We start from the raw sequence: 24,492 nt of genomic DNA on the forward strand, positions 1-24,492 counted from the left end.
CTCTGGAAGAAATTCTCAGCCCTTCCAGAAGCACCATATTTTCTGTCTCCTCTTTGGCACTCTTCAGTGTCTAATACTAATAATTTACAAGAGTTCGGTCCTAATGACACAAAGAACTGGAAAATGCAATATACACATATTGTGTATATTGTGTTTGGAGGAGATGTTGTGTCCAAGAGATTTAGTGGTGGCCATAAAAAATATAGACTTTTAAGACAGATAATGCCAGTCAGCTTTTCTTCTCCATGAGGATGGAAATTATATCAAGAAAGCATTGAAGTCAAATATGAGAATAAATTTCCTGAGAGGGAAGATAGCGTGGCATTTAAATATGTCTCTTTAATGTAAATAAACACTTTTTAATGTACATAAAAGAAGAAAAAGATTTATTTAAAGGGAGGGACTTGCTTTTCTGCTTAGAGGGGAGAAGGGTTTCAAAGGTGGGCTCAGGTAACCCCATCAGCTTGTTCCTCTTTCTCATTGCTCGTGTCTTTAAGGCAGACTGAACTGGTAAGAGCATTCTCTGAATATCTTCTTTTTTAAAATTTTTATTCAGTTTGTAAAGCTTACCTTCCATTTACAGTTATTGCAGTGCTTGCTTTGGCGGCACATATACTAAAATTGGAACGATACAGTTATTGCAAAATACTGGCTATATTCCCCATGTTGTACAATACATCCTGGAGCCTGTCTTACATCTGATAGTTTGTATCTCCCATTCTCCAATATTGTTGCCCCCCTCCCGAAATGGTAACCATGAGTTCATTCTCTGTATCTGCGGGTCTGCTGCTTCTTTGTTATATTCACTAGTTTGCTGTATTTTTTAGATTCCACACATAAGCGATATCACACAGTGTTTGTCTTTCCTGGAATATTTTCTTTAGGCTGATGTCCACAGGGGAAGTGCAGGGCAAATAAGCACATGAAATCCAAGCCCAGGAAAGGCAAGGGCAACTTCCTGTTTGGGGGACGCCAAGGGCTTCCCCCCATGGTGGCTTCGGTGTACACGGTTGCCCAGCTTGTGGGAGCTCTTTAGGGAATGGATGGAACAAGTGGGGCCTTCCAGGGTAAGTTATGGAAGAGCTGGTGGAGAAGTCGCAGGCCCAAGGTGTGCTTGGGGAGCATTACAGGGCTCTGCAGGGCACACAGCCACTTCAGGGAAAGCCAGGGAAGCTGCTCACGTGTAGGAGGCAAAGTTTGGCACCTCCTTGAGAGCGTGGCAGCACTGATTTTATAATTTTACTATTTGTGTGCTTAATAAAGAATGAATGGTTATTGAAGTTTTTTGGTCAGAAAACAACTTGTGATCACCATATGGTGCAAGAATTCAATGCAAATGAAGTCCAGTTCTGTGACCTCTGTGACTTGCCACCATGGTGAAGAATCTAAAATCAGCACACATTTTCACTGTAATAAGCAGGTGCTGGTACACATGGGACAGGAAATTTGGAGAACAGTTTCTTCCCCCTAATACCTATAAATAAGTGAGATAAACAGACAAGTAAGCAAGTAACTCCAGCTCTATCATGGAGTGCATGGGTGAGGGAGCCTGCAGGACGCCTGTTCAGGAAAAGCCTCAGAACCAACATGTCAGAACCCACATGAAGGAGTGGAAGGGCAGGTATTCCAGGTAGAGGGGGCAGCGTGGGTAAGAGCAGAGAGGCCAGGACAAGCATAATTCTTTCAGGGAACAAGCTCTGTATGTGTACATGTGTGTATGTACCCATGCTGGGAACCAGGGTACTGCAAGGTGTGAGCTTGGAAAGTGTGTAGCCGGACATGAGAGAGCTTAGATGCCTGGAGAACAGCCTACCCTCAGAGAGATGAGTGCCACAGGAGTGCCTCAAACAAGAGGAAGACAGCATTAGATTTGTGCCTGCCTTGTTGCTGGTGGCACCAAGTTGCATCTGACCCCATGGACTGCAGCACACCCGCCTTCCCTGTCCTTCACTATCTCCTGGAGTTTGCTCAAACTCATTCTTTGTGCATATAAAAGTTCATTGAGAGCAGAAGGGGAGATAGACTAAAGAGATGGGACAATTTTGGGGTAAACTAGCTGAGAAATGATGGGACCCTGAACAGAATTTAGATGGTTGCCCTTGGGTTGGAGAGAAAGGGAGCCTACCACAGACAGATTTCTGCAGTACCATCCACGTGCCATGAAGACTACCAGGAAACGGAAGCCAGGAAGGAGCCTGGCACTGCTCGTGGTAAATGCAAATTCCATTCACTGACACAGGGGCTACAGAAGAGGAGTTGCCCATGAGGAGAAAGGGAAGCTCAGTTGTCGGGGAAGAGGTCTGGAACTGTCTGTGGAATGTCCAAGTGGAGTCATCCATGTATTCAGAGAGGAGAGCTGTGCGCCTACAGGTGAAGACATGAAAATGAGGAGCAACCCAGGACAGCACACAATAGAGCAACAGAAAAGACTGCATGCCGGCAGAGCAGTTCCAAGAACCGCTGCAGGAAGAAAGCTGCAAAGGAGCAGTCTGATAGGAGAAAAGGCAGAAGAGCCAACATCCAGGAAGCCAAAGGAGGAGAGAGAATTTTAAGGACAAAAAAGGTCAACGGCATCAGAGGCCCGGAGAGGTCAAATAACCCGGGAAAGACACTCACAAGGCCTGAAAAGTGCCTGCTGGATTTGGCAAAATGGAATTCATTAGTGACCTCGAGAGGAAGAAGACACCAGACTGCAGAGGGGCGAAGGGCTGTGGATTACTCTTTTAAGAAACTCACTTTAAAGGAGAGAAACTGGGCCATAGCTACAGAAGGATGCAGGACTAAGAAAGGATTCTTTTCTTAGAGATGGAAGCCACTTGGGCATATTCACGTGCTAATATTGAAGAAGCCAGTGCAGAATCAGGAGCTACGGAAAGAAAAGTGGGAAAGATGACAGAGCCTGAGCCTGGAAAGGCCTAGAGGAAATGGGACATGGACCCCACTGGGAGCTCTTGCAAATGAATGTTCGCCATGTGTGAGGGTGCATGTACATACACACACTCTTTTCTTTACTGAAATGCTTCAAGTTTCTACTAAGACTTTATGTAAAACATAATTACTAATTTCCCCAATGTTCCCTTCAGACTTCAACATCCTAGGAACGGAAAGCTACAAATCAACTGAAGGCTGTCTGACTTGGCAGTGCTTTGGTAAACGGCCTCTTTGCTGCAGGAGGGTGCTGCCTTTGCTTTCTGGTGAGGAAGCTGTGTTTAGGGTTTTCTGTGCAAAGTGATCTCGCTGTACTGCAGGCCTAGTCATCATCAGGTCAGACAGCATTTCACCAGCAGGCTAAGCATGAGGACGGCCCTGCTTATGCCAGTGTAATGGTCCTGACACCAGAGCCAGAGGACAAACACCATAAGGAGAGTCAACGCCACGCCTCACTCACCGGCTGAGGGAAAACTGCATCACTGGCAGGTGGCACTGTAAAGTTCTCTGATACCAAAGGACAATGAAGAAACCTGCTGAAGGATCATGAAAACCAACCAGCCCAACTGTTTCTCGTGCCAACTACTTTTATTTTATCACCTTTAGAATTTCCTGACATACTGAGCAGGTAAGTCAGGCTTCACTTACAGATCGTTCCGATGAGAAAAGTGAGAAAAGATTAAAAGGGAAAAAAGGTCATGAATGATTCAGATCTCTTATATTATATAGGTGGCACTTGGGGTTAAAAATGCAGAAATAATGGCCTATGAAATCAAAGGCAGTCTATATAAAACAAGTTGGGAGTCCTCTTCTATTTTGTACCAGGACACTGAGTCAAACACATCAAGACTCATTTAACCTGACTAATTTCTGAGGACTTAAACTCAGTTTCCACTGAGCCCTGATGCTCATGAAAGAAAAGGGACTAAGTCAGGCCCTGAAGTAGGCACACCCTTTGCAGGATTTAATAGATTTAGTAATATCGCCATATCCCTAAAGCTCAGTTCTTTGAGCTGCATAACTGGCATTAAAAACCCAATGATTAAAATGAAAATATCTTAACACATGTAACAGATATGCTTTAAAGACTCATCTCACACAGGGTGAGGGGAAGGAGCAGGTGAGATGAATGGGGACAGCAGCATTGAAACATATACATTACCACATATAAAATCAGATAGCCAGTGAAAATTTGCTGTATAATGCAGGGAGCTCAAAACTGGCACTCTGTGACAACCTAGAGGGGTGGGATGGGGTGGCAGGTGAGTGGGAGGTCCAAGAGGGAGGGGACATATGTTTACCTATGGCTGATTCATGTTGCTATATGGCAGAAACCAACACAATAATGTAAGACAATTATCCTCCAGTTAAAAATAAATAAGTTAGAACTTCCCTGGTGGTCCAATGGCTAAGACTCCACTTTCCCAATATAAGGGCCTGGGTTTGAGCCCTAGTCAAGGAAGTAGATTCCACATGCCACAGCTAAGACCCAGAGCAGCCAAATAAATAAATATTTTAAAAATAAATAAGTAAAAAACAGACTCATCTCCCTCCCTTCTTCCACATGTCTCTCTGTCTGTCTCTCCATCACTCTCTCTCTCTTAAACACACACACACACACACACACACACACAGATATACACAATAAAAAAGACAACACCACCAAGGGAAAATCTCCAATTCTGATTCTAAACCATAAAGATCTAAACGAAGATTATGTGTAGAAGTGCATAAGAAGTAATTTAGAAAGGAAAACCATTCATTCATGAAGTATTACTGTGTTTTCCAAGAGTCAGTGCTCCAGGTGAGGTAATTTGTATGGAATGGAAAGGGTTGCAGTAATTTTCCTTTGGAGGGCACAAGTACCCACACCAAAATCAGCAAAAAGCACGGTGAAATATTCCCAGGGAGATGCAATTTGGTGTTCTTGATATGAGCTACAAATGTTCCCAAAATAGTTACATTAGACTGGATATGGACAGGACTCTTATGTCCAGCCATGCTCCTAGCTAATGGAAGAACAATTTTAAATCAAAGGCAGATATTGCGATAGCCATCCAGGTGGAAGAAACAAGCTTCAATCATTTCTCTAGATACTTCATTTTGCTAATCTCATTGGTTGAAAAAATAGCAAGATTGCATCAGATATTATATCTTGGCAGACAGGTATGGGAAAAAAGGGTCTCTTTTACATGTTCATTCAGAAACTGTGCCTAAGTTTCTTCAATCTAAACCCTGGAGTAGAAATACTTGGGAAGTAATTTGGGTTGTTATTATTCCGGGGTCTGATTATAAAAGTGACAAATTATATCACATTATAGATCCTAACTCAAATCCCTATGTTATGCCACAATTCCAAGAATATAACACTTTTTCTGCCATGAGTTTTATTTTTTTGTCATCTCTTAGAAAATGATTTTTTATAATCTACAGATTTCATTTAATCTCAGAATAAGATAAAATCACTTTTTAACTTGCTATGGATTTCTCAATAAAAAAAAGTTCTGCGTACATTATAGTAAAATTAATATATAACTTGCCAGAGCTCCTTTCTCAAAGTTTATTAATGTCTTAGTTTTGAGTGATGGTTTTGCAGACAGTCTATAGCTCCTTTTTAGAGTGCTGATACTAGCACATATATACATGATTTGCTGAATGACATCTCTGGAGAAAAATGAGGGGAGGAGAGGGGCTCAGGAGATGAGGGGCATAGCTGACTTGAAAACCTTGGTTCTTCGAGTCATTCAAGGGAAAAGGAATTCTTGAAGGAGACTGAGAATGGCTGCTTTCAAAAACTATCAAACTAACATTTTGTGTTTTAGTAGGTTTTGAGTCTCGATAGATTCACATAGCTAATCTGTTGAGAGGAAAGCCCCAAAGACACTTTTAACTAGCTAACTCAAAAACTAGCCACAAAGTCTAGCCAATATTAAATCTTACAGAGAACATAAAGAGCTGTGTTCATTTACTAGGCTTAAAGAAGTGTTATTTATAAATTTGAAGTGCTAACAATCTCTGGTCTTTAATGAGACTAATTTAGTGATAATATTGTGGCTAAAATGGGCTCATCCTTCTAAAATTCAGTATTAACCAGATTTTGGCTAATGATTGGTTGCACGTTTGGATCTTAGATTTTGGCTATAGACACTCCTCATTTTCAGTTCAGAGACACAGCAAGTCAAGTCTGTGTAGACTATGTTTTAAGAACGAGGCTGCCAGAAGAGACATTAAATGTATTCAAGTCACAAGAGCATGCAATCTTTTCTCTCTGTAACAGATAATCCCTCTACCTAATATGTCTGACTTACTGGGAGGTAGGGAGATGAGGAGTTGTTGCTATGAAATGATCTTTCAGCTCATGCAGTCTTTTGTTGGGTACACTGAATAATATCCTCACATACTTCTAAGATTGAGGGTGCATCAGAATGTTCACGTATCAAAATACCATTTTCACTCAGTGATTCATGATGCTTTAGACAAATATTTACTGGCATAAAAAGATGTTCACAATATACCAAGCAAAATGATTGGGTTAAAAGTAGTATGTACATTGGTTGCTGTTGGTGGTTTTTAGTTGCTAAGTCATGTCCAACTTTTTACACCCCCATGACCTCTAGCCCACTAGGCTCCTCTGTCCATGGAATTTTCTAAGCAAGAATACTGGAGTGGGTAGCCATTTCCTTCCCCAAGGGATCTTCCTGACCCAGGGATTGAACCCAGGTCTCTGGCATCTCTGCATTTGCAGGCAGATTTTTTGCCACTGATACCACCTGGGAAGCCTTGGCTCAGTGGTAAAGAATCTACCTGCCATGCAGGAGACTTGGGTTTGATCCCTGGGTTGGGAAAATCACCTGGAGTAGGAAATGACAACCCACTACAGTATTCTTGCATGGAAAATTCCATGGACAGAGGAGCCTGGCAGGCTATAGTTCATGGGGTCGCAAAGAGCCAGACATGCCTGGGTGACTAACACACACAGTCACACACACACAGCATGGTTCAAGGCTCTGGAGATACAGCAGGGCCTAAGACCACAAAACAGATAAAAAGCCATGACCTTTCGTAGCTTACATCTAGTGTGGAGAGCACAGGTCTCTGGGCACGGCTATACAGGCTGAGAAAAGCATGACCTCCACAGCCATATGTGTGGCACCAGAGAGGGAGACAGACAATATAAAACACTACATTACGTGGTAATAAGCAGAGACTAAAAAGATGAAGTGCGTGTGTCAGGGAGGGCGCTGGGTGCAGTTTCAAATAAAGTGGTCAAGGATGCCTCATGAACATGATGACCGCATATGGATCTAAGGGAGATAAGGAAGCCAGCTATGCAGTTACTTGGGGAAGAAGAAAACAAGCACAGAAACTCACGTGGGAGCCTGTGTGCTGTGCTCAAGGACCAAACAAGGCTGGTCTGGCTGGAACAGAGTAAAGGAGGGGGCACATATCGGGAGATGAGGGCAGAGAGGGGATGGGGAACCAGCCATATTCGTCCTTGGCTTTTACTTGGGTGAAGAGAGGTGAAGCTATCAGGTAGTCTGAGTCAGGGGTGACATCATCTAATGTACACATTAACTCTAACTGTAGTCTTAAGAACAGACTGAAGGGGGAGACCAGTTACCGCAATAATCCAGGGGACAGTGACAGTGGCTTGGACCTTGAGGGTAGCAGGGGAAGTGATGGTTTTATGATGATTTCAATTTGAGTGGATATATTTTGAAGGTGACGCTGATAGGATTTGCTGGTAGGTTGGATTCAGAACTGAGGGAAAGGTGTTTGGCCTGAACAACTGGATGGGTGGAGGTGCCAGTAAGGCAGATGGGGGGCCCTGCAGCAGGAGCAGTTTGCAACAGGAGTAGGGGAGGGGCTACTGTCTCAGTTTTGACCATATTAAGTTTGAGATGCTAGTGGACACCCAAAGGATGTTTCAACCTTTGGACTAAGCTTCCTGTCTAGTGAACTCAGTAGTCAGACAGACAGCTTTCCCTGGGGGTAAGGAGCAAAGAATTGGGAAAGGAAATCTGGTATATTAAATGACATTTCTGGGGACTGTTGCTAAGAGCAACTGAAGCAAGAGCAACTGAGCAAGCTGCTGAATTTTGCTGGAAGGAAGAGGAGGCAAGGACAGTCTGACAGGATAGACACACATACACATTCGCTCATATTTTTCTGGCACTCAGCAGGCTAGACAAAGTCAATAAAAATGCCGGTTTTTATGATAGAAATTTCTCACTGTTCAATAAAGCTGGTATTTCAGTGATAACTAATTCTGGATATAATTTCAAATAAAATGTGAGACTGAAGACAGCAAAAGGTGACTTATCCTAAGTTAAGCTGTCAAATTGTTTAGAATGGTCTAAGCAAAGAACTAACCTTAACAAATAAGTAGGACTACCTGTTCCCCCAGAACCATCACAATTGTGCTCTAAGTAACTGGGAAGGCAGGCATAACATTGCCTAGTGGCTTCAAGTAGTGTTGGAGAGAAACTAGTTTTAAATATTTATCACAATAGGAACTTTGCATTCACCAGGCACCCAAAACCCCAATCATCTGTTAATGACAGAGAATGGGAAACACTCAGGCATCCACCAATTGATTTCTGTAATATCTTTCTTTGGACTGGATAATTTCACTTCAGCATTCAGAAGAAAAAATATGACTTAATTCAGGATTTCTGAAAAGCTAGTCCAAACAACTGGTATTGCTCTGGCAATGTTTTTCAGCAATCCAAGGCAAAATGAGACAAAAAAAAGAATAGTAGATTGAATTTTAAATCTATTTGACTTTAAAAAGCTGTTTGATTGCTGTTCACTTTTTTTTTTCTTTGCATTATTACGTTCTTTTATGAAATGATGGTGAGAAAGAGATCGTAATATTTATTTTAGACATGGATAAGATAACCCTAGAGACACCTCTACATTTACAGGACTATGCAACAGAAAGGTCTGGGAAACACAAACCGAGAGGAAAATGTGCTCATTAGCGCTAAGCCAATAGTCATGCCTTGCTCTCCAAGCCCAGCGCTGGCAGTGAGTACGGCAACCGTACCTTCCCACACAAGAGACATTACTGTCTGCCACCTCGCTGCCTTCACACTCTCCTACACAACCTCAATGAAGGCCTTCAGGAGAAATAAAAGGGGTTCCTTCCTCTGAAGAGTCTAGAAACTTCTGGACATCACTGCCACCAGCAAATGCCCCTGGGAAAGCAGCAGCAATTTGAGCATCAGAAAGCCTGGTTCCAAGTGTGAACTCTGCTCCTTGCCAGCTCTGTCACCTCAGGCAAGTCACGTAGCATCTCAGAGTCATAGTTCCTTCCATTCTTTCTAAATACCATGTCTTACCCATTTGAAGGGCTGTTGTAAGGACCAAAGAGTATATTTATGGGAAAGTACTTTTTAACTGATAAAATCATGATTATCTCACCATCACAAATAAGTGAAATGGGCTGAGGATGAGAAACGCAGGGCAGCAACATATTATGTACCGATTGTCAGTGGGTTTGGGGAGATAACAGGAGGGGCAGAGACTATGGCAAAGTGGAGAGTCTAATACGTAATGCTGATTGCTACATCCAGGAATGAGGGAAGACTTGTGTACTCAGAGCTTCTGATTTCCTAACAGAAACCAGAGAGCTTTATTTTGTGAGAGCATGAAGAGGCCTGATTATTTAAAGGTTCGCTTTGGCTGTTGTTCAGTCTCTAAGTCATGTCCCACTCTTTGCGACCCCATGGATTGCAGCACACCAGACTTTGCTCTTCTTCACTATCTCCCAGAGTTTGCTCAAATTCATGTCTACTGAGTCGGTCAGACATTTGCTACTATTTTGCAACTTTAAAACCTGGTGGGACCATCCCTGAAAGGCCAAACAAAACACGTCTAAGGGCAAACCTGGTCCCGAGGTGACCATTTATGACTTCTGATTTATGCTTGGATCCCACCGTTCCTGTGTTCAGCGCGGCATGCAGACCGGAGGCCCTTCCCAGCTCTTCCCGGGGTCTCTCCTGAACATGTCCTTAACGGCTGCTCATCCGGATGTATCCTGACAGTGCGAAGATTTTCCACAGAGTACTTCACGCACCTCCACATGTGGACACTGTAAATAATTCTTCTTGTGAAAAGTTAACTAGACCTTGAACTGATCCAGCAGGGTCGCCATCTGGGAGTCCTCAGAGGCCGTGAATTGTCAGCACTATAAACATTTTAGACTTCATGGAAGACACTGACTTTTTCTAAACTAATCACCCCTGCCAGTCAAGATTTGCAGTTCGGGTTCAAGAACAAGGCGTTCGTTTCACAACAATAACAAAAACAGTGAGGATAAAAACCCAACGGTCATCGTAATGACAGGCCTAAAAGCCAACTGCGACTTCCCTAATAAGGCGATGACCAAAGTTGGCTCCCTGGCGGTCTAGCGCCCATACGATTAATCAGTCTGTTTCCAGGTTCCTCACGACAGCAATATTAACAGTTTGCTTTATTCTGTTTATACAGCACTGACAGGTCTTCAGCATGTTGGGCCTACTTGCTGGAGATTAATGGCAACTTTTATATGGAGGTAAAACCCAGGCAGGGAGAGAATGCCTTTTACGACTAGATAAGAACTGGATTCCCTTGCTCTATTTTGGTTCCCTTGTTGCTCATCAACTCCCCCCTCTTTTAGTTTCTATCAAGGATCTATATGGTTAGTTGTGCCCAGCAGGTCCTTCTCACTGTCTAAACTACTCCCCAACCCCACTCTAGAGGTGGTACCCCAGGTGAAACAAAGGAAACCTTCAGTATCCTGCTTTTGAACAAGCTTATTGTCACTGAAGGTACTGGTGACTGATTTTGTTTTTAAAAAGTCAGATTCTGTATAAAAGTGAAAGACAGGTAAGAGATGGCTTCTGGTGACAGTCATTTTAGCATGAGGGGGGCAATCTCCTCTGTTAAATGGTTATTTTTATAGACACTGAAGAAGGCAGAATGAATAAGCATGGTCCAGCTGTAAGAAGTATCGACATCCCAGAAAACCTTAGACGTATTTCACTAAACAGTCATATTTTAAAATAAATCCAAAAAAGCTCTTAACTCCCCCCTCCCAAAGCTATGAGTCTTGCTTGCTACTGGTGTACTTTTCTCTGTGCCAGGTTGGAGAGCTTGGTAACCTCAGAGATTATATAAATACACAGAAATTAAGACAACAACAAAAAAATTATAGCACCTCTTCTAGAGCTCTGTAGGAATCATCGTCTTATTCTTTGCTCTCAGGAAGTCTTAGGGAGCCTCTTGCTCCACCCATTTTTATGCAACAAATGCACAGATAAGTATGCACCGCATACCCAGAAACCACAGGCCCTGTGCCAGACTAGCTCTCCAACCCACTTCCTCTTGCTCACCCCTCTCCAGACACAGTGAGTAGCAGAAGAAGGGGCCCGATTCCAGTTACAGAGCATCAGGGGTGGCTTTTAAGTGGACTCTTTTAACAAGGATTTTTAAAGCTAGAGACAAGAACAATCTAGGGTAAGAAGCAGTATTAATAATAATAGTATTTATTATTTACTGTGTACAGGCACTACTGTAAGCCCTTCAGTTGTAAAAACCCATTTAATTTCCACAACAGAATGTACTGAAGGGAGAATTAAATGATTATTTGTGTTTGAGAGAGTAGAACAAAATACTGGGTTAGATTGGGGCAGATCTTTAATTCCATACTTGCACTTTAATAATTTGTCTGATGTGAAGGTTCAGTTGGAAAGGAAAGAAACCCAAGTGTGACGGACTAGTTAGAAGGATGCTGTAATGGTCCTGAGACTGAACCAGGGGAGTGCACTGGAAGTGAAAAGCAAAGGAAAGATTTGAGAGCTGTCCCAGAAACAGAACCAACCAAATCTTTTTTGTGCTGGTTTGGTCTGTTCATTTATTCAACAACAATTTCTAAAGGTTTCAGAAGGTTCAAACACTGTACTAACTGACAGGGAAGTGAGAAAAAGAAGAATCTGAAGATGACTCCTCCCTCCGAATTGGGCTACCAGCCACAGCTCAGTGGTCTAAAGAGACACTGTAACAGACATCCATTCATCACCCATCCCTCCTTACATCCATCCATTCAGTACCTACTAAACACACACCGTCTCCCAGGCCCTACACTGAATAATGGTCATGAACAAGTCCAGGAAAGAGAAATGAAGGGGGGTAAAAAAAGACTCCTATTTTCACTCTCACAGCCCCAGGACTGCCTTCTCTCTAGAACTTCCATTCCTTTCCTGGTGGTCTGGCCATAAGGCGTAGTAGTACATGGTGGTAAGCCACCAAACTGCTGGAACAGCATAGGTATGCTTAGTCATCCATATGGAGAGAGGATCTCCTATTTAATTTCTAAATGCATGCCCAGATTTGGCATATTTAACCAAAGCAAAACATTACAACATAAAGGTATTCAACAAGATTTCTGTGTGTAGATTTTAACATTAAAATAAAAAATTAAATTTAAATTAAAAAATTAAAAATAAAAGCACAAAGAAAAACCAGCTTTGAGCAAAGCCAAAAGGTACTGAGAGTAATAGAACAAACATACTTTGAATGTCAAAATTCTTGTATCTAGCTTGGTTGGTAAATTTGTTGGAAACACATAATTTTATTACCTTTCAGACAAAGCTCCAATCTTTTAAAATTAAGATTTGCCTAGACTTTACAAGAGTAAATCTTGACTACTTTCTAGCGTTTTCTGAAAAACAACCAGGTGAAAGAATGGCTACCACTATGAGGCATTTCGCTCTACGGCAGCTGCCTTTTCATTATTACTTTTATGAGAGCTTGTCTAGATATTACATGTCCTTTACTATCTACATTTAGTTCTTTTCAAAACATCTTCTTCAGAGGCCTGGGGTTCTTCGGATATTAATTGGATTTCAAATAGCAAACGATCACTTTCTGAAGCTTCTTATTCACATACGCTTGCCTCCAAAAACCATGACTAATGTATGCCTTCAAGTTGCCATTAAAAAAAAAAATTAAAAGATATGTTTAGGTACTTATGAACACCAACAACAATTATTTCAAGTATAAGCTAGTTTGTGTATACCAAGGGTGAGAATTTAAATGCCAATAAAACCTAACTGTAAAAGAAGGAATTTGATGAGAGCAGGCACATTTTTTAACTTCAATTTTATGTTAAGGTTCTGAGCTTGGTATGGACTTGTGTGTTCCATAAACTTGGACATAACCAACCTATGGAAAAGCAGCCTATGCCAATGATAACATGAAAAGGCAGAATCCTGAGCCTTTTTATGGTGGGTTGTTTTTCTTTTTTTAATGTATTTTAATTCCAGCTGTACGGCCTGTATCATTTACCAAGTCTGTTTCTGTCTGTAAAATAAGATTTGAATAACCACTTACTAATTTCTCATTGAAAAAAAAGGTTTTTGAGCTATGAAATATTTCAAACATGCTTATTTTCACTGACGATAATAGGAACTGAAATTGGAGAAACTATAAGATGCTACAATCAATGAAGACATTTCCATGAATATTATCTCAAGTTAACCTATAGGTAAAGAGAGGTCTTCACCGTCGTGGGAACTCGATGCATGGGTTAAAAGCCCTCAGTTCCACTGAGATATTATTTTCATTGTGCTTGGCTCAACCAGACAGAGGCCCTCAGAGGAAAAAGTCAGAGATGAGCCCTGAGGGAGAACCACAGAATTCCAGCTACTCCACGTTGTAAAGGCCCTCGGAGATCATCTAACCACCCTCCCGGGGCAGGAAAGAAAAACAAACCGGAGCTGTCTGACATTTATGACTCTTACCTGCGGCGCAGATCCTCGGCCACCGCCGCCCGGCAGCTGAACAAATAGGCTCGCAGTGACTTCAGCCGCTGCCGCAGCCGCACCACGGTGGCCAGCGGCTCGGCGTGTCCGTACAGCATGGGGTTCTGCTGCTGGATGTCGATCAGGGGCTCCTCGTACACGTACTCCAGGAACTCTTTGGCCTGCTTAGACACCTACGAGAGAAACTTCCTCCATCAGCGCTGGTGCCATCACCGGCTCTCCACACCTCCTCCAGCTAGGAACCATAGCTTAAATACCAAAATGACATCATTTTCTGAACACAGCCAAATGAAAAAGCCCATAGTGTAACTAAGTATAAAATGTGGCTTTTCTTTCTCTCTCCCAAGAAACTCAATTGGTAAGAGCAACCTGGGCATTGAAAGGAATTACAACATATATTAACTCTGTTTTTTGATTGTGTGATTCCCTGGAGAATCCCATGATCAGAGGAGCCTTGTGGGCTACAGTCCATGGGGTGGCAAGGTGTTGGACACAACTGAGTGACTAACACTTTCACACATATGATAAAATGACACAGAACTATACAGACTCAGTATACCAATGTCAATTTCCTGTTGTTTTTTAAAAATGTATTACAGTTATTTAAGATACACCCAGTGGGCAAAGTGGGTGAAAGATACATAGGACCCCTCTGTGTTACATTATCTATACAACTTCCTGTGAATCTACAATTATTTCAAAATAAAAAGTTTAAAAAATAATTCATTAAGGCTCTTTTAACAGCAATGCTGATTTTAAAAACTAAAGCTATGTGCATATATATGTACATATATTCTATAGTATTTTTATACAGAGGTTACTTTAAAAAGATAGGTAAACCATGTACATTGAAAGGAATGAAAGAATATCTCCCAAAAAGGGGGGAAAAAGGATATTATATACAGAACAATGTGCATAGAAAACAAGCTCAAATGCACACTTTAGTGAGCAGAAAAGAGTTGCTTTTATTAGTAAAGGTCTAAACTTGGGCTGGGGGCTTCCCAGGTGGCACTAGTGGTAAGGAATCCACCTGCCAATGCAGGAGACATAGGAGATTGGTGGCTCAATCCCTGGGTTGGGAAGAGCCCCTGGAGGAGGGCATGGCAACCCACTTCAGTATTCTTGCCTGGAGAATCCCACGGACAGAGGAGCCTGGTGGGCTACAGTCCATGGGATCGCAGAGCCAGAAACGACTGAAGCGACTTAGCACACGCTCATGGACTTGGGCACACTGACTCTAGCCAATAGATGCAGCCAATTCTATAACCACTTCTGTCAGTAAACACCAAGAGTATAAAAGCTGATTTTAAAATGTCATTTGGCAGTAGAGATAAACAGAAAAAAACAAAATGCACCTGAGCTACAGCTTAACTAATGCATGCCCCGTGGGTGGTTTGGGGGAATCTTTACATACCGATTCACTGATACGAGGACATGCATCTTTCCACAAAGTTTCCACTGGACCCTCTCTAGTACTGGGAGTAAGACTAGAATTCAGCATAAACAGAACAAACAACTTTGCTCATTAACAAAACTGAAAATCCACTGTTCCCACTCTAGAAGAGTACTGATGAATAATAAACAGGATATGCTCCCTAACCTCCTGGGATTTGCTGTTGAGTATGCTGCTGCTAAGTCACTTCAGTAGTGTCTGACTCTGTGTGACCCCATAGACGGCAGCCCACCAGGCTCCCCCGTCCCTGGGATTCTCCAGGCAAGAACACTGGAGTGTGTTGCCATTTCCTTTTCCAATGCATGAAAGTGAAAAGTGAAAGTGAAGTCGCTCAGTCTTGTCCAACTCTTCGCAACCCCATGGACTGCAGCCTACCAGGCTCCTCGATCCGTGGGATTTTCCAGGCAAGAGTACTAGAGTGGGGTGCCATTGCCTTCTCCAGATGTTGAGTATAACAGAACAATAATTAAAATAAAAATATACATGTAGCACATAGCCAGTCATCCACCACAAAGGAACATGGATGAGGTCCACTGGGAGCTTGAAGGAGGGAGACATCAACCATGCTGGCAGAAGGGAGCTAGGAGCCAGGGCAGGCCTGGCAAAGCAGGTGACACCGGCTCAAGGTCTAGAAAGATAAACAGAAATGCACTAGGTGGGTAAGGATAGGACAACAAGCAGATACAACCATGAACTCGATCAATCTGTACATGTGCTAAGAAAGTGAAAGTTGCTCAGTTGTGTCTGACACTTTGCAACCCCATGGACTTTACAGTCCACGGAATTCTCCAGGCCAGAATACTGGAGTGGGTAGCCTTTCCCTTCTCCAAGGAATTTTCCCAGCCCAGGGATCAAACCCAGGTCTCCTGCATTGCAGGTGGATTCTTTACCAGCTGAGTTACTAGGGAAGCCCAGTAACTAAATGTATGGTTATTATATGTTGATTAAAACATGTGTTTATTAAATTCACTATTACCATGTTCTTTATTATAAAGTTAATATGTAATTATAGAGGTGCAAAAGAAAAGCATCAATGCTTTTTTCTAATAAAAGTCATTTTCATCATAGAAGCAATTATTTTTGAGATGCCTGTTCTGTTGTGTGGTCCTCTGGGATCCTGCAGTTAAAGAGTCGAGAAGATAACAGTCTCTGCAGATGGTGCTCACAGAGCGGCACCGAGAATCAGCCAAAACCTTGGACTATGTAATCAGACTGGAAAGAGCAGCTGACGGGGCTAAATAATGCCTCATTTTGAGGTCTAGAGACACAGGTACATCCATGGCAGACACCAGAGCAGGTGTCTGGCCACTCAGTGGAGACGACAATGGGCAGGATCCTGCCCTCACATAGCTCACCGTTCAGGAGGGAAAGACAGAACCGGGTTCAAATGTTTTGTTTATAATGGTTAAATATTTGCTATATTTAAAAATTTTAAATGAGGAAAAAACGGATGGTGTTTTGGAAAATGAAGTACAATCCACTTGAAACTGTTGCTGAAGAATGATGTATTGTACAATTCAATTAGTCTTTCTGGCTCTATTGAGCAGTGTTTATACTGAGCCAGGGCCCTGCTGAATTAGGTTAACAATGCTACCTTTTAGTAGGTGAACAGAAGGACAAAGGGCACTGGCCAGTCTCCCAGGCCTTAAAAGGCTTCTCTCTTCAGGTGGTACTTAAGCCCGAGTGGGGAAAAAAAAAAGAGCCTTCTACAGAGACAGTAAAAGCAGTGAGACAAATGGGATGGCAGCTACTGACATCTGCATTCATACACTGAAATCACTAGAAACAAAAACAGAGCTAGTCTCAAGAAAGTCTAAGGCCCTGTTTCCCGAAGTTACTAGCTAGTGTGGAGAATACAGAGCATACTATGACCCCGGCAGCCTCAGTATGTGAACAAATAAAGCCCTGCCATGCTGAGCTGTTTTTGGCTGCAAAGCACATGCTCATTTTTTGAGAACCAACCACTTGCATCGGTGAGGGAATTTGGGAGAGGACTCAAAATTCCGTATGAAATGCTATTTTTGCAAAATAGGAAATCAGTGGGGATATAGTGATCGAAATTCAAAACCATCCTCTATTCTGGTATGAGCACTCTACTTTCAAACTCAACTGTAATTACAAAGCTTTTCTAAAAATATATAGTTACTTATGGAAGGAAGCCAATGATATTCTTAAGTGACAAGTTTATGTGAGAGAAAGTTTCTTTCTCATTAATAGAACCATTTCATGAGCTGTAAGGGAACACTAAATATATTCTACTTAAGAGCCAAGAGCTACTGTCCTACTTCTTGCCTACCAAATTATGACAAATATCAAAAACCTGAGTGCTGTTTCTGATATGAAAACTCACCTCATAGGTACAAAAGGATAAGCCCAGTATTCCTTACTTTAAAAAAAAAAAATGAATGGCTTAGGTTGGCATTCTTTTCCATGATCCTACTCCACTTAGATTAGAAGCAATTTTTACAGGGTTGACAGTTCGTTTTTCCAACCTATTGGCCCGTTAGTATCTTACTAAATAATATTTATTAATGATATTAGTATTATTAATATTAACTAGTTAATATTAATAATATTAATACACCAGTTTCTTCCATAGATATTTTAACTTTAGAATAGTTTATGCTGTAAGAACTTCATTCTGCAACTGTGGTTTTGTTGCAGTTTGTGAACTGGTTCTCTCTTTACCTAAAAAATCCCATGGACAGAGGAGACCTGGTAGGCTACAGTACATGGGGTCGTAAAAAGCTGGACATGGCTGAGCAACACTTTTTCTCTTCACAGACCGGCAGTCAACATGGTTCGAGAGAGGTGAGGAGGAGGAGGGCCAGGCAGAAGCAGGTCTCCTCCCCATCTCATACTCAGGAGGAGTTGGAGAAAACAGCACAGTTCAGGTTATAATTATCCATAAACCAGTAATGACAAATCTGCTAGATACACATATGTATTTATAAATAAGCATATTTGTCATTTGCTTTTAACAAGCTAACCATCATTGGTATAGATTTTAATATAATACATCTTCTGTTATGCTGGTGACAGGTACCTCTGAAAATAAAAATTCTCAAATGTCATTCAGGTTTCTGTAATTCTGAAAGGTTCTGAAATGGTGTCCTGGTATGTTCCCCCACAAAAACAGTCCTGGGTAATAATGTGATGGGGCGAAAGCAATGTGGTGACCAATGATAGCAATTTGGAGAAGAGGAGAATGATGTGGTGGTGGTGAGGACTTTAGTTTTTGTTAAAGGAGGAAAATGGATCAGAGTAAAATGGATGAGAACATAATCTTAGAATAACAATAATGGGTACAGATAAAATAGACTTGAGTGCCAAAGAATTGAAGTTTTCGAACTGTGGTGCTGGAGAAGACTCTTGAGAGTCCCTTGGACAGCAAGGAGATCAAACCAGTCCATCTTAAAGGAAATCAACCCTGAATATTCATTGGAAGGACTGCTGCTGAAGCTCCAATACTTTGGCCACCTGATCCGAATACCTGACTCATTAGAAAAGACCCTGATGCTGGGAAAGACTGAAGGCAGGAAGAGAAGCGGATGATAGAGGACAATATGGTTGGATGGCATCACTGACTCAATGGAGATGAGTTTGAGCAAACTCTGGAAGATGGTGAGGGACAGGGAAGCCTGGCATGCTGCAGTCCATGGGGTCTCAAAGAGTTGGACACGACTGAGCAACTGAACAACAGATAATCTAGTTCAGTTTTTTCTTAACCTGTGTCCCAAGGAATACCAGTCATATGGAAAAGATCCTCTGAGGTCCAACAAAAAATATGGCACATGCCACATTCTTCTCTTGATGATTCAAAGTGCAGCGTGTTAACATATTAAAACTCTGGGACATGGAGTACTAGAGAAAACCTGCTGAACCCAGCCACTTTCCAACCAATCTGGCTACAGACAGGGCAGCTGGTTAATGTCATGCAGACTGTAGTGAGGGGTAGGGGGTGGTGAGAAATGAGTCAGCCACGGTTCCCCTCATCATCTGGAGGAAGGGACCTCTTTCTCTACCATTACCTGCACTTAATAGAAAATTGAGTCCCGAGAACTTAAATGACTTCTCTGTGGTCAGCTCATGGTAGATCTCGAGCCAAAACTCAGATGTGGGGACACACTGCTCTGTGCTTGTTAGCATTGTTTACATTCACAGTTCTTTTTTAAATAACTCCACCAACTGTCTGTTCATCACTCTTTAAAAGAGGAGATCCCAGTTCCTGTTCTGTTCCTCTCTCCTCTCCAGTCAAATAGAAAGCAAGTGGGCTACCAATGGAGAAGAACCCATAATTTAAGGAGGCAGTACACCGGTGTGTGGGTTTCCATGTGTCTTTAACTCTAAAACAAAACTAAAGTCCAATGACAATTCATTTATCTAGAAGTCACTTATTTGTACATTTGTTTACTGTCTTTTATCACCTGAAATTCATGATGCAGAACACATGTCCTAACGCCTAGAATGGTGAGCATAGTAAGTGTTCAGTAAACATTTGCTAAACAGATGAATGAGTACTTTACAGGGCTCTGGCCGTGACTCTGAACCACACACTTCTATCAGTTTGATTCTTTGTTTCTAAGTTCACAACATATTTAGAATTAATAAAGTAGGAAAGGGGAAGGACAGCTAGAGGCAGCACAGTGACAGCAGAGGTGACAGCTGACATCCTGGTACTAAGGGAAGGAAGGACCTGCAAGGAGATATTAAAGTACAGCATACAACCTGATGCAAAGCGATTTGGCAACATCTATCAAACTCATAGGTGTACATATTATGTCTAGGAAGTTACCTACAGAGAGTCCCATTCATGAATCAAAGAACTTACATTCGAAATAATGTATAAAGTTATTCACAGAATCACTGTCATATTAGAAAGACTGAGAAAACCTTAATGCTGATCAAAAGAAGTTGGAAAATTGGTGTGTTAAATTCATGGTGGAATATGGAATGGCTATTTTTAAAAAGCCCAAGGAAGAGTTTTATGATCTAAATGGAATGTTTTCTAAGACCAGCATGTACACTATATTGCCTATTGCCATTTTTGTGTAAAACACATGTATGTAAAATATCTCTGGAAGGAGTGATTTGGTTGCCTATGGGAAGAACAGGGTAGGTGTGAAGAAGAGAAGGGAAGGAGATTATCCATGTGTATATGTCCTTTGTACTTTTGAACCTCGAAATGTGGAAGTATATTATGTTCAGAAAAAGAAGAATAAAAGTATAGCAGTACAAGGTAATTTCCTTACAGAAAGAAGTCTCCCATACCATGCTAAACCACACTGAAGTTATTGGTTACAAGATTTAGAACACTCATATTTATAATGATAATTCTGAGGTATTAAAAAAAGGTTAATTTCTAGTACAAATTTTCTGAAATAGAATCTACAGAGCTACGTGACAGTTAAAATTTATAAACTAATAAAAATAATGTAATCACATTACTAAAAATTTGGAGACTAAAGAGTAGGAGAAGGCTTCCCTAATAGTTCAGTTGGTAAAGAATCCGCCTGCAATGTCGGAGACCTGGGTTCAATCCCTGGGTTGGGAAGATCCCCTGGAGAAGGGAAAAGCTACCCACTCCAGTATTCTGGCCTGGAGAATTCCATAACTGTATAGTCCATGGGGTTGCAAAGAGTCGGACATGACTGAGCGACTTTCACAGAACAGAAAAGATTAGGGGAGGAAAAAATCCACCTATAATCACAGTAAAATAACCACTGATTGCTTTGGTATAAGGTTTCCTTCTAGCATTTTCCCCCATCTCTATTATGAAAAACCATGGCAAAGTTTTAAGAAGATCAATTCCAACCATAACACTTCTTGGTCTTATTAAAATAGGCGCTGTGGACTAGTGGAGGAGGAATCAAGAGATCTTAAGTTTAATTACAATTTGTTCTCAAAATCTCCCAGTGGCTCTGAACAAGTGGCTTTTCCCATCAGTGAGCTATTCTCCAGCTCTGCAAGGCCAGCAGAGCTTGCCTTGAATGCCTCTCAAGATGAAGAGATAGGAAATGATTTGTGTAACATGGAAAACCCCTAGCTAAATGGAATGTGCATGTTCAGGCTAGGAAACAAAAATATTTTTTAAAAGCACAATTTAGGAAGAGTTCAGGCAAAGTTTGATTTCCTTACTACCTCTTTGTCATGCTTGATATTTTTGAAAGGGGGGAGGGTAAGAGGAAACACCATTGTCCAAAAACAATTTCATTAGAAAAATTGCTGTAGAATTGGAGGATAGAATTTAGCTGCTAGGTAATCCTGGAGCTCAATTCAATATGCAGGATGTACACTGAAAAACAGATGAAATCCTGCTTTAAAAATAATTAGGATTATTATTACTCTGCAGGGCAGACAAGGAAGCGCTTAAAATGACAGATTTCATTCCGCTCTGCAAAACCATTTGTTCACTCTTTCAAATGGATATTCAAGCCAGTCACGTACTTGCAATTAGGGGGAGCAGGCAGCTCTAACAGGACGATGTCTGGTCTTGGAAACTGATAGGTTTGAACTGATCCTCACAATTAGGAACATTAAGTTAAACCCCAGCATTTGAGCAAAGACAGACAGACACTGGACTAAATGGAACACAGTTACTTAATGTCAGTGAGAGATGATCCAGATAAAATCGACCAGCTCTGTTCTTGATTTAAAAATCTTCCCTTGTCCGCTGAAAGCCTAGGAGGGAATGGTCTCACAAAAGACACTTTCCTCTTGGATGAAGTGTGGTACCTAATAACCTTATTACTTACCTGTCCTCTCAAAATCAAACCTTATCAGTTGAAGGACCACCACCACAAAAATATCTGCTTTATAGTAAAATTATAATAAGCCTGAGCAATGGCTGGATTGATGATTTCAGGGGGCTTCAGCCTTCACTGCAAACAGACCTGGACCTTCTCCACTGCAAGGGTTCTTAAACCACGCCTGAGTTTTTCACTTTCCTCATTCAGTGTCACCTTTACTGCTTTAGCTCCACTGATGGGCACATATTCTGAGGGCAGGTGCCACCAGCCTAAGCCCTCAATGATCACGGGGTTGGGGCTGCCTCACTCACTCACTCTCTACACACATCTCAGCTGTCAAAGCTCTGCTCCAAGGAGATTAAACTGTTCAAACCAAAAACTCAACTAGCGTTCTTGCCCTAGAAATAAATGTTTATCTATTACACACATGGCCAATATATTTATAGCCTGTATTCAGAGTGTCAAGTACAAGATGCAGAGGAGAGAATGACAACTCTGTGTGACAGAGGGGAAGGGAAGAATCAGGAGAGGAAAGAACGTTTAAACTGGGTTTAGGATTTGAATGAGGGCAAGAAGGAGACAAGAGGTGTGAAACAGCCTGGCAGGACTGGGTGATGGGAAGGAGTATGCTCTTAAGAGACTCAGGGGTGGGAGGCAGTGGATGGAAGGGCTAGAAAGGCTGGGACTAGAGATCATACATGCCTTTATGTCAGGTAAAGAGATTTAGAGTTATCTTATATTCAATCATTGTAAAAGCTGGCATTAACTGAGCACTTACTTACATTCTAGACACAGCACTAGACGTTTTCTGTGAATTATTCATTTAAGCAAATAGCATCCTTAAGAAGTAGGGACTATCCCTACTATTGTGTATGTGCTTAGTCACTCAGTCGTGTCCAGTTCTTTGCCACCCCATGGACTGTAGCCCGCCAGGCTCCTCTATCCATGGGGATTGTCCAGACATGAATCCTGGAGTGGGTTGACAGGCCCTCCTCCAGGGGATCTCCTTGACCCAAGTATGGATCAAATTCAGGTCTCTCACATTGCAGGCTAATTCTTTACCATCTGAGCCACCAGGGAAATCCAATCAGATAGCTACTAAGTGACAAAGCTAAGACTTGAACCCAGGTAGTCTGGGTTCATTCTACAGATTAGGAAATGGAAGCTCAGGAAAGTTCAAGTTATTTGCCTCAACCAGTCAAGCACCTAATTAGAGGCAGAGAGAGGATTTTGATAAAGGCCTGTTGAACAAAAGTTCCTGCTGCTGCTGCTGCTGCTAAGTCGCTTCAGTCGTGTCCCACTCTGTGCGACCCCATAGACAGCAGCCCACCAGGCTCCCCCATCCCTGGGATTCTCCAGGCAAGAGTATTGGAGTGGGTTGCCATTTCCTTTTCCAATTCATGAAAGTGAAAAGTGAAAGTGAAGTCGCTCAGTCTTGTCCGACCCTCAGCGACCCCATGAACTGCAGCCTTCCAGGCTCCTCCATCCATGGGATTTTCCAGGCAAGAGTACTGGAGTGGGGTGCCATTGCCTTCTATTAACCCCTAAATAAGTGCAATTCTAGAGATTCACACATGTGTTGTGGTGGCACAGAGAGAAATTCTTATTGTTTAGTTGCTAAGTTGTGTCCAACTCTTTGCAACCCCATGGACTGTAGCCCGCCAGGCTCCTCTGTCCATGGAATTGTCCAGGAAAGAACACTGGAGTGGGTTGCCATTTCTTCCTCCAGAAGATCTTCCCAACCCAGGGATCAAACTTGCATCTCCTGCATTGCAGGCGGATTCTTTACCACTGGGATTCTTTACCACCAGGGAAGCCCATGGGGAGTAACTAACAAAGTACAGATGGGGAAAGCAGGAAGCATCAGAGGTTTCATCAAGGAGGACATTCTTCTATCGGCCCTGGAACAAAGAGCCGGGGTTCCTGAGATGGGTAAAAGTATCGGGAGCACATGTGGAAGGAGGATCTCTAAATGAGGGAAAGGGCTCTTCTTCCCAGCCCAGGAGGGGAGGCAGTAAGGACAGATACAGATGTAGGCAGGCTTGCAGGTATTCGAATTCAAATCTTCAGTTTCTCCTTGAAGTAGGAGGCATATGCTGAGAAGGACTCCTCAGGGAGGAGGCAGAATAAAGACATGTGGATGATTATTGGGCACAACAGGAGCTGCCCAGGGATGCAGAAAAGGATCCAAGCCGACTGGCCACTCAGAGTGGTCAGTTTCAGTTTAGACTTCAAAGATGATAGGTAGGTAGCAGCTACACGTTCCATTCCCGCCCATGTTGCTCCAGGGCAATACCATTACAATGAAAGCAAGACTCAGACATCTGTTAGCAAGGAGGTATAAAACCCATCATACAGCCTGTTTTTGTATGTAGCACCTTGCATGGAAGGTTCGTTCAAGGCAGACGTGACAATATTCTGGCAGAAGAATGAGGAAAGCTTCTAGTCAGATCAGGTAACAGAATTCTCTATTGGGTCCCGGGACCCAGGACCACACAAAAAATAAATAAATGTCCTAAACCTAGAGTATGACTCCAGTGGGGGTTAGATTCCT

The 24,492-nt window shown here is 42.2% G+C and overlaps 1 protein-coding gene across 1 annotated transcript in view; it reads right to left on the reverse strand.

Moving 5' to 3' along the window:
- The window catches only part of PLEKHM3 (pleckstrin homology domain containing M3), a 223,345-nt gene that overhangs the window by 113,524 nt on the left and 85,329 nt on the right, over positions 1–24,492 (reverse strand). Inside the window, exon 5 of the mRNA XM_027565778.1 lies at positions 13,716–13,909. Within this exon, the coding sequence (XP_027421579.1) occupies positions 13,716–13,909 (194 nt within the window). The remainder of the gene's footprint in view (positions 1–13,715; positions 13,910–24,492) is intronic.

This window comes from Bos indicus x Bos taurus, chromosome 2 (genome assembly GCF_003369695.1).
Source record: "Bos indicus x Bos taurus breed Angus x Brahman F1 hybrid chromosome 2, Bos_hybrid_MaternalHap_v2.0, whole genome shotgun sequence".
NCBI lineage: Eukaryota > Metazoa > Chordata > Mammalia > Artiodactyla > Bovidae > Bos > Bos indicus x Bos taurus.